This window comes from Carcharhinus amblyrhynchos, chromosome 3 (assembly GCF_965287045.1).
Source record: "Carcharhinus amblyrhynchos chromosome 3, sCarAmb.v2.hapA, whole genome shotgun sequence".
Taxonomy (NCBI): Eukaryota; Metazoa; Chordata; class Chondrichthyes; order Carcharhiniformes; family Carcharhinidae; genus Carcharhinus; species Carcharhinus amblyrhynchos.
The window spans coordinates 23,480,301-23,491,737 of record NC_137326.1 but is presented as its reverse complement, the minus strand read 5'-3'; the positions used below and the strand labels follow the sequence as shown (position 1 = coordinate 23,491,737).

Genomic DNA, 11,437 nt, shown 5'->3' with positions numbered 1-11,437 from the left:
AGTTATGGAAAGATGTGAAAGAATTGGAGAGAGTACAGAGGAGATTCACAAGAATGCTTCCAGGGATAAACAAACGCATCTATGAGAATAGACTGGAGAGGTTGGGAATGTTTTCCTTGGAGAAATGAATGCTGAGAGGAGACTTGTTAGAGGTACTTAAGAACCTGAGAGGTAAAGACAGGGTAAGTAGTGAGAAAGTGTTTCCACTCAGGAGAGCATCAAGAAGTAGAGAGCACAGATTCAAAATAACTGGCAAAAGGTGGAAAAGTGATTCGAGAAAAGATTTTTTCCATCCAGAGAGTGATTGGAGTCTAGAGTGAACTTCCTGAGAGGGTGGTGGAGACAAGTATTCAATCGAGGTATTCAAAAGGAAATTGGACTGCTTTCTGAAAAGAAAGAATGTGCAAGGTTATAGGGTTGAGGCAGGGGAATGGAACTGGATACAATGCTCTTTCAGAGAGCCAATGCAGACTCGATGGGACAAATGGCCTCCATCTGCGCTATAAAGATTCTGTGTTTCTGTGAAATGACTGTCTCCTTGTAGATTTCATCAATTACTTGCTCCATGAATTAGTCCAAGATGAAGGAGGCCGCACTGATCTAAGGTTGGCTGCAGACTGCTGATGCCATGCAAGCTGACACTATTAAACTACAAGCAGACTCCTCCACACTTTCAGCAGTGGTGGTAAAATGCTGAGACAAAATTTCTAATAACTTCGTGCAGCTGCTTGTATGTGCAGCTCTATACAAGCAGTTTTCTTCTCATTGCTCGGTCGGTACCTGTGGTCCTTTTCTCTGCTCTGCTCAGTGTTTGTGGGTGAGGACCTCATGGTCTACTGAGCTGCTTCCTGGGACCATGTCTGTTATCCCTGACTGTTCCTGCACAAGTGTGGTCTGCGCATCTTCACATGCAGATGCTCCCTGGCTCTAACCCGGCTGCAAGCTAATTTTGTACGCTGGTGTTTGCGAGTGATGTGGCATGTGTGGGTATATCATCAGAAGGGCTCTGAGGTGTTCAGGTGACCGTGGTTGCAAACAATGGTCTAAAGGGAATAGAACAGCATTGCAATGGCACTGGGAGCCGGCACAGCTGTAGGAGACATATTTCATGATGTAATTTGATATGTCAAGCTGGCTGAATGCATGTTTTTCCGGTGCTTAATAAAAAGGCGCAAGTAATTGTCAGAGGTTGTTCCAGCCTCAAGAAGGCTTAGATTCACAGCACACATACTTTCCACAGCTTACTGCTCCAGCTTGGACAGAGCATTCATGCTGGTGGGTGGGTGGTCTTTCTATAATTATTCCTCTAAAGTAAAAACTCATTTGTCTGTAACTGACCTATTGGGGCTGGCACCTTGTTTATGTATTTTGACTTGGATTGTAATATTTACAGGAGATCAAGTTCACATGTACATGTAGGTTTAGTACACACTCCCATTGTTTAAAATGTAACTGTTTATTGAGTGTGGTTAGTAATATCTGACTTCCTCAGCACTTAAACAAACATCAAGTAAGTTTAAGAAGTGTTGAGAGTCCTATAGGTTACTTTAACGCTTTTTAAAACTATGTTTTGATACTACACTTCATTGAATCCATATGGTGTGAGCCAGTTTTGTCTTGAGGATTTAACACTGCTTTCCTCTTTGAAGTCCGTTTAAACGCTAGACTCACAAATTATATTGCGACTTACAAGGCCAAGATGCCGTATGAATATAAAGATAAGAGTCCATTAGAATGATTATGAAATAAAAACAGGTAACATTGGAAAAACTCAGCTGAACAGGCAGCATCAATGGAGAATGAAACAGACTTTTAATCAGAGCTGGAAAATGTTTCATATCTAATGGAGTTTAAACAAGTAGAGAGAAAGGGAAAAGGGGCTGGGAGGAGGTAGGCGAGAAGTTAACTCTGCTTCTCTCTTCACAAATGCTGACTGACCTGCTGAGAATTTCCAATGTTATCTATTTATTTTTCATATTTCCAGCAACTACACTATTTTGCTTTTAACTGAAAACAGTTTAATGATTTGAAGTGGGATTGATTTGTAGACGATGACATGATCAAAGCCTTTTTTCTGGATCATTATTTTCAATGTATTTTTAGGGGGAGAGCAAGTGATCCAGATGTTTGGAAGAGCACACTTATACATTCTATTTTTAATTTTCACTAACGTAGTTGGTTTCAAACAAATGGATGCCTAATCCGAGCAGAATGTGCATCAAAACAGAGGATTCCAGTGAACTGAATCATTCCCAATTTAGACCCAATTCCAATGTAGTTAACCACTTTACACTTCCTCAGCTTCCTTACAGGGAGTTTCCAATGTTGGAATAATGTTGAAATGCAAGATCTTGGTCACATCATTTTCAGTGATTTTCAGATCAGGACACAAAAAAAAACAACTAAACTTAACTGGCACCAGTTTGGTGAAAATTATTTGTCAAACTGTTTATTAAAACATAATGTAAATCATATCAATGTCAAGGTATCTGTTGATTGATTTATTATTGTCACATATATTTGATTGATTTATTATTCATATATATTGGGATACAGTGAAAAGTATTGTTTCATGTGAGCTGTTACAGACAAAAGCATACCATTCATAGAGTATATAGGGGAGAAGAGAAGGATATGGTGCAGAATATAATGTTGCAGTTACCAATTAGGTGAAGAGAAGATCAGTTTAGTGTGTGATAGAGCCATTCAAAAGTATGATGGCAGCAGGGAAGAAGTTGTTCTTGAATTGGCTCGTATGTGTTTTCAAACTTCCTTTTCCCAATGGAGGTGAAGTAATGGCAAAAATTGATGTCTTTTATAGAATTATCAAAACAACAGCATTAAAAGATATGGTTTAGTGGCAGTGCCAAGTCTTCAACCAAATGATTCTGTTTAATCCCATTTTTCTGCTCTTCCTCACAACCTACTTTATATATTTCCTTTTCAACTATTAATCCAATCCCTTTTGTCTCAATGGCCACCATGCAGTAAAGCATTTCCTTCTTCATTGTGAAAATCTCTTGGCTGGTCTCCCCACAACACCCCCTCCCCACCCAAACAATCAATTATCAAAGTAGTGATAGCACATTTCCCTTTGAGTTTTTGCAGCTTGGGGCTGGTACTCCAATATGCCACTGCTGCAGCTTAAGGTAAGATATTGGACCAATTTTTTTTATTCATTGTTGGGACATGGGCATTGCTGGCTGTCTAGCATTTATTGCCCATCCCTAGGTGCCTGAGGGCAGTTGAGAGTCAATCGCATTGCTGTGGATCTGGAGCCACATCTAGGCCAGACCAGATAAGGAAGGCAGATTTCCTTCCCTGAAGAACGTTAGTGAACCAGATGAGTTTTTCCGACAATCAACAAATGGTTTCATGGTCATCAGCAGATTCTTAATTCCAGGTATGTTTTATTGAATTCAAATTCCACCATCTGCCATGGCAGGATTCAAACCCAGGTCCCCAGAACATTAGCTGGGTGTCTGGATTAATAGTCTAGCGATAATAGCACTAAGCCATCGTTTCCCCTGACGAAGGATCATCCAGACTCGAAATATTGGTTCTACTCTCTCTTCACAGATGCTGTCAACCTGCTGAAATTTTCTGTTTTAGTCACCAAAAAAAAAATCTCATTATTTGAAGGTTCAAACTGCCCTCCTGACACTTCATTGCAGCAGTGGGGGAGTGCTGCACCCCAGGAGACACTTCCTTTTATTGGATATGACATTAAGCTGAAGCTCTGTTTGCACTTTCAGATAGACATGTGAGATCCCACAATACCGGTTGGAAAAGCTGGGGTGTTATAGATTCATAGAATTCTACAGTGCAGAAGGAGGCCATCCAGCCCACTGAGTCTGTACCAACCACATTACCACCAATCTACTTGGTAAACCAAGTAATCTAATTCAAATTAATGAGGGGATAAATTAAAAGGGGCACAAAGGAAGGGAAGTGCTTGTAGCAAAAGACAAAGTGGAAAGGAAACTTAAAACATCAAATCAAGGTGTGGTTAAAGGGACCACAATCCCACTCAGGTCCTATCCCCATAACACCATGCATTTACCCTAGCCAGTCCCCCTGATGCTAAGGGGCAAATTAGCATGGCCAATCCACCTAACCAGCACATCTTTGGAGTGAGGGAGTAAACTGGAGCACCTGGAGGAAACCCATGCAAACACAGGGAGAACATGCAGATCCCACACAGACAGTGACCCAAGCCAGGAATCAAACCCAGGTCCCTGGCATTGTGAAGCGCAGTGTTAACCACTGTGCCACTGTTCTCCTTATTGTCCTAGTGAATAGTAATTCCTCAACCAACCACCTTTAATAAAAAAATTATTATTTGGTCATTTCTCATTATGTTGATAATGGGATCTTGCTGTACATTCTCTACACCCTAGCTGTAACTGTAACACTACATTCTGCACTCTCCTTTCCTTCTCTATGTATGGTGTGCTCTGTCTATATAGCGTGCAAGAAACAATACTTTTCACTGCATGCTAACACATGTGACAATAAATTAACTTCCAAATCAATCCATTGATTGTGAAGCATTTTGGATGTGGAGATTTTGGAGACATGAAGGGCTCTCTGGTTTACCCTTTAACTCCGATTTTGGAAGCATGTGGTGTGTTAAAAAAAAGTACGTTTTGTGTTGCGTATTATTAAACGGAGTTGTGGAACAATTTGATAGAGGTAAAATCCTGCGGATGCTGGAATCTGAAACAAAAACATTAAATGCTGGAGAAACTCCATTTTTGTTGGGCAAAGTTTGCGAAGCGATTATTTTAAGCTTGCAGCAATCCTGCCACCCGTGCAATTGCATTAACCAGCACAACCGGCTGGGTTAACCCGTTAGGCTCTCTACCCCACCAGTTGGTGGGACCCACTGAAGAGCGACGTTGAAGTTTGATTTAGCCCACGGCAGTCAATCACTTTTGGCTTGCTCTCACATTGTACCTTCGACAAGCGACGTGGCAACACACACACAGGCTGTAAGATGCGAGGCGAGACTGGGAGATTGCCCTTTTAAATGTGTTTCCCTCAATGAAGTGTAGCTTTGCTGGTGGAAGGCACGTTGAAGGCGGTACGTGTGATGAACATTCAGCTTAGCTGGACGGCATGCGGCTGTGGCCAAATCTCCAGCCACTCACTCATTCACTCAGTGCAAAAAAAAACAAACAATGGCGGAAAGCAGCTGGGGGAAAAAGGGAGCTTGGCTTTCACCCCACTGTGCAGGGGGAGAGGGAGGGAGTGAGTGATCTGATGTGATTTCCCGCGGACAAGTGGAAAAAAGAGGACTTTAACGCGCCCTGGCCATGGAAGGGGCGGCGGAGAACCCGAACCGAGCCGTGGAATATCTGAAAGAGCTGAATAAAATCATCGAGACCCAGCAAGAGTTGCTGGAAAATCAGAAGAGGCGCATCGGTGAGCTGGAGCAGCAAGTGGCCGAGCTGTGGAAGGAGAATGCCTCTCTCACAGAGGAACACCAGCGGCATCTGGCCACTTGCCGTTTGCAGGGCACCAACTACACGCCTCTGGCATCAATTAAAGAGGACTTGAAGCACGAAAAGTAAGAACCGCCGGTACTCCGGATTGTGGATCCAATAGAATTAGCCAAGTGGTGGTGTTTGGTGGGGGGAGAGAGAGAGAGAGAGATACCCGTTATCCCCAACCTGAGATTACATTTTGCGCATCTTTAACGGGGCTGTTTTATTTTAAAGATTACAAGTTATACATCCAGAAGTGCAGACATCTCGTGATGTCCGAACAATCATTGTTGGTGTAAGAAGTGTTTTTGGGGTGGGGAGGAGAGTGTTTCTTCAGTATGCTACAGGAATAGTTAGTTTAAAAAAAAAGCGAACTGTGTATTTTTTTAAAAGAATATGTTCCAAAACGGGTGGAAAAGCAAACAGGAATGGAATAGGTTGCACTGATTGGAGTTGTGCTAGGAACAGATGTACAAGATAGTGGAATAAATAAAGAAGGTCTCCAGAGAGAGAGAGAGGAGTCTCTTTTGGTTTTTATTTGTCTATAACAGGGTAATTTTGATGCATTTCTAGTAATTTCAGGAACTAGCTAATCATATGACTGTGCCCACTGCTCCTGACTCTCATTATCATTTTCGGAAGCAGCTGCAGAAAGTGAGGCTGCTGCGTTTTGTTACAGGGCTGCTGTTTTTCATTCATTTTTTTTTACTGGCGTCTCCAGCGCGGTAGTAATGTCCATCCGGAGGACCCCCCCTTCCAAAAAAGCAGGACCTTTTAATCATTGCCACCAAGGAAAGCTTCTTTTTAAATGGTGATTTATGATGTGAGGGGAGACCAGCATGGTTTTGACTTCCTGGATGTAAATTGAAGTTTTTTTTTGGAAAAGTGGAATTCATATTTTCTCCCAAAAGCTAACCCATCTCTTCTCCCCCCCCCCCCCCCCAAACACACTCTCTGGTCAAAATTCTACTTGACGTTTAAGATATTTCCAATCTTAGCTACCCAACCTACTGACAGCTGACTAAAGAGGAAAAAAAATGTAACTTCAGCATTAACAGCGATAGATCTCCGGTGTTTCCTACCCCGGCTGCTTTAGCCTATAACGTGTATTTAGAGGAGTAAGCTTTGCACAAGCGACACACCATAAAGGGTAGAGTCGATACTAGTTTGGGAAACATTTCTCTTTTCCCCCTCACCCCCACCCAAAAAAACTGAAATGAACCAAAAGGGTTTCATCTCTCTGGAGACCTTCCTTATTTATTCCACTATCTTGTACATCTGTTTCCAAGCACAACTTGAATCAGTGTAACCTATTTCGTTCCCTTGCTCGTTTGTTTTTATTATGGCTCTTAAATGGACTTTTCCTGGGTGAATAATAATGCAGGTTGTCAGTACCGAAGTAATGAAAAAAAAACTCAGTGCCTCAGTGAAACCGTCATGATATCCGGCAACATCTGTGGTGTCTTGGCATTCCGATAAGTCGATTTGCTTAATCCGTAAATCTAGGATATATTTAGTATCTAAACTCCCAGAAATGGAACAATGGCCTTGACTATTTTTTTCCCGACACTTTTGCTTGCCTGCCTCCCCTCCCCGGACGTTGAGGATGCCCCTTGTATATTTTTTGTATGAAATACTTTCGAGGTTTACGTATTTTTAAAAATGTAAATAACGCGATTGAATTGCGCTTGTGTTTGGGCGAATAACATAACAAGGTGTCAGTGACCTCAGAACTGCTGGAGGTTTACAGTGGAATGAATGATTTTAGTCTCTGTCCCTGCCCCGTTTAAACACAGTAAACGCCGGCATACCCACATCATGCCGTTTAAACACACCCAGACTTTTATTGAATGGTAAAATGTTGCAAATAGAAGTTTTTTTTTAGCTGCTTGTTTCACAATCTTATTTCCCAATGACACCTATTTCTCTTTAAAGTCCTTGTATTGCTTTAAAGTGAGCCTGTTCTTCTAAATCGTTTAATTAAATAAAATGTTAACGCTGATTGCCTTCTCAAGTGTGCAGAATCGAAAGGAAAGGTAGCTTTTACATGTATAAGCACAAGAGGGAAACCATCCATCTGCTGGTGCACTGAGAGCCAGATCTATAAATGACAGCGGGGAGAAACGCCAGTTAAACTGTAACAGGAGTGCCAAGTTGAAGTGAGCATTGCAAAATGCTGACATGAAAGGGGACAAAATATTACCTACTCCAAGTAGTTAGAATCAGGATTCCTCAATGCAGAGATGATGGCATCTTCAATTTAAACAAAAATCCCACAGTTTTGTGGCAAAGGTTGGCTTTAATATCCCCTCCCATCCAGGAGTTGATTTGTGCAGAAAGAGGCAGGATGCGTTGTATCACTTGTCTTTGCTGTGGTATCGAGTTACAGTGTTGCATTTTTCAGTGTGATTTGATATTGATTAGATGTCTATTCGCTGAAGATGTTAATTTTTTTTGGTGTGGAATTCTCTCTCTCCACCCCCACCCCCCCCCCCCATGATTATTAATGTCATAAGGTCTGGTTTTAAGTCCCCCCCTTCCCCACGCGCACACAGCACTAATCGCTGGGGCTGATCCTTTCCCGGGGGGGGGGGGGGGCGCTGCTGGCCAACGTGAGACGGCCTCTGCTTGTCTTCCTGCTGGCCTTTCCCCCTCAGCTTGGCACCAGTGCTCCCAAGAGAGGGCTTCTTGTGCGCCCCCCACCCCCCCGCCAAGTGCTTTTCTTTGAAGCAGGAGATTGCAGGTTGTCTGACTCTTCAATAGTCCAACGCCGGCATACCCATATCATGTCTTCAATACCTAACAGAGGTTGGATTGTGTGAAGGTGCCATTAGTTTGGATGGATTGTGTGCAGATGCAATTAGTTTTTTCAGGTATTGGCAAGGTGGCACAGTGGTTAGCGCTGCTGCCTCACAGCGTCAGGGACTCGGGTTCAATTCCCAGCTTGGTTCACTGTCTGTGCAGAGTCTGCACATTCTCCCCGTGTCTGTGTGGGTTTCCTCCCACAGCCCAAAAGGTGTATTGGCCATGCTCAATTCTCCTTCATTGTACCTAAGCCAGAGCATGGGCACTAGAGGACCTCGACAGTAAATTTATTAGTGTTAATGTAAGCCTACTTGTGACACTAATAAGTAAACTTCATAGAATCCCTACACTGAGAAGGAGGCCTTTCAGCCCATTGAGTCTGCACCAACAACAATCCCACCTGTTACCCCACGTATTTACCTTGCTGATTCCCCTGCCACTAAGGGGCAATTTCAGTGCCAATCGACCTAACCTGTACATCTTTGGACCCGGACCTGATGAAACCCATGCAGACATGGGGAGAATGTGCAAACGCCACACAGACAAGTCACCCAAGGCCAGAATTGAACCTGGGTCTCTGGCACTGAGAGGCAGTAGTGCTCACCATTGTGCTGCCTCAAAGTGATATTGTAAATACTGTAACATGGTCCTTCTTTTCTCATCCAAAAATCCCTCAGATAAGCAAAACACTGCGGATGCTAGAATCTAAAACAAGAACAGAGAATGCTGGAAATCTCAGCAGGTCAGGCAGCACCTGTAGGGAGAGAAAGCAGAGTTAACCTTTCCATTTGGTCCAATAAGCCAGCGCTTTAATCAGCTCACTAAAAGCTAAAATATTCCAGGTGCTGGACATTTCAGGATTTTCAGCATCTGTGGAGAGGAGAGTGAAACAGTTAACGTGGTTCGGTATGAGACCTTTCCTGTTATTTAAATCAGCCCAGGCTCTTCCATTTCTCCATTCAATCCTCTTGGCCCAGGAAAAAAAACATTGTGGTGTTCAGTACAATCCCAGGCAATTTTCTGGCTGGCTTACTACACGAGACCTTCTGATTAAGATTGAACTCGAGTCATGCATGCTTTGCCTTTTACCCGCGTCCTTCACGCACCCATATTTTGGCTGTACATCTTCTGCAGTGAAACATTTGTTTCGGTACTACATCTAGTCAAGGTAAGGGGGAGGAGTGAAACCAACTAAAAGGAAAACAGATTGAGTTTATACCCTTTGGTATCTGAAACTGCATGTGTTGAGATGTGATGCCAGTTAATATTGTGGAAGCACGTTTTGACCTTTGCTGAGGGGAAAAGAATATTAGAAAGCCAAGCAATCCTTTATAAGTGTTAAATGACTGGGAGAGTGAACTGAACACAAGGTTTTGTTATATTACTGATTCTTAAACCAGATTTTGGGAGCTAATAAAGACATGCCATTTATCAAATGCATCTTTTGTAGCTTTCATTGGAAAGCTTGAGTTTTGAAAGATGACTTTGAGAAGAGCTGACATGTTTTAAAAGAAGGGAAGATAAGCAACTGAAAAGTAATCCTTAAATAAGATCACTTCTGTATTGTATTTCCTTGAATATGTCTGACTCATGTAAGTTGCGATCTGAGATATTAAATCTTTTGCCTTTCTGTTGAGAAAATCAATACACAAGGTGCAGAGGGATAGCGTTTAGTTTCATGGGAAGTCAGGCTGCCTTTGGTCTGGTGTTGCTTTTTTAAAAAATCCTTTATAGAATGGAGGTACCATAGGCCAGGTCAACATTTATTGCCCATCTCCTAATTACCCTTGGTGATGAGCTGCTTTCTTGAACCATTGCAGGCCATGTGGTGTAGGTACACCCTTAGTGCTGTTAGACAGGATTTTGACCCAGTGACAAATGAAGGAACGACAATATGTTTTCAAGTCAGGATGGTGAGTAGCTTGGAGAGAAACTCCCAAGTGGTGCTGTTCCCATGTGTCTGCTGCCTCAGTCTGTTTGGAAGATGATGTCTAAGGAGACCATGAATTTCTGCAGTGCATCCACTGGATGGTACACCCTGCTGCCAGTGTTTGTCAATGGTGGAGGAAGTGAATATTTGTGGATGGGGTGCAATTCAAGCAGGCTTCTTTGTCCTGGATGATGCCAATTTTCTTGGGTATTGTTGAAGCTGCATTCATTTAGGCAAGTGGAGAGCATTCCATCACACTCCTGATTTGTGCCTTGTCGTGGATAGGCTTCAGAGCCAGAATGATTCCTAGCCTTTAACCTGTTCTTGTAACCAGAGTAATTGTGTGGCTAGTCCAGATCAGTTTCCAGTCAGTAGTAGCCCACGCTGAATCCCCACTATTTAATATCAAAAGCTGATGGTTAGATTCTCTTGTTGGAGATGGTCATTGCGTAGCACTTTAGTGGCATATTTGCTGTTTGTCAGGTCAAGTCTGGATAGTGTCCAGGTCTTGCTGCATTTGGACATGGGCTGCTTCAGGATCTGAGGAGTCGTGAATAATACTAAACGTTGTGCAAACATCTCCATTTCTGACTTATGAAGCAGGAAACAGTTGAAAATGGTTGGACCTGGGACACTATCCTGAGGAACCTCTGCAGCTGGAGCTGAGGTAATGATTGACCTCCCAAAAACTACAACTATCTTCCTTTGTGCCAGGTCTGACTTGAATCACAGACAGTTTCCCCCTGATTCCCGTTGGCTCTGGTTTTGCTAGGGCTCCTTGATGCCGCACTTGGTAAAATGTTACCTTGGCATCAAGGGCTATCGCTCTGACCTTTGGAGTTCAGCTCTTTTGTCCATGTTTAAACCAAGGCTGTAAAGAGGTCAAGAGCTGAATGACTCTGGTGAAACCCAAACTGAATATCAGCAAGCAGGTTATTGCAAAGCATTTGGCGCTTGGTAGCACTGTTGTTTTAACAGCAGTGTTGATGACCCCTTCCATCACTTTACTGATGATTAAGAGTAGACTAATGGAGCAGTGATTAGCTAGGTTGGATTTGTCCTGCTTTTTTAATATAGGACATACCTGTATGATTATCCACATTGCTGGGTAAATGCCAATGTTGTAGATAAGCTGCAACAGTTTGGCGAGGGACATGGCCGGTTCTGGAGCACGTCTTTAGTACTTTAGCAAGAATGTTGTCAGGGCCCAAAG

General features: G+C 42.9%; 1 protein-coding gene across 2 annotated transcripts in view; it reads left to right on the top strand.

The window, feature by feature from the left end:
• Nucleotides 1-5,113: 5,113 nt before the first annotated feature.
• The window catches only part of iqsec1b (IQ motif and Sec7 domain ArfGEF 1b), a 450,843-nt gene continuing 444,519 nt past the window's right edge, over nucleotides 5,114-11,437 (top strand). For both annotated transcript variants that reach the window (XM_080182200.1, XM_080182234.1), the window contains exon 1: nucleotides 5,114-5,572. In XM_080182200.1, coding sequence (XP_080038326.1) covers nucleotides 5,319-5,572 — 254 coding nt within the window. In that variant the 5' untranslated portion in view covers nucleotides 5,114-5,318. The remainder of the gene's footprint in view (nucleotides 5,573-11,437) is intronic.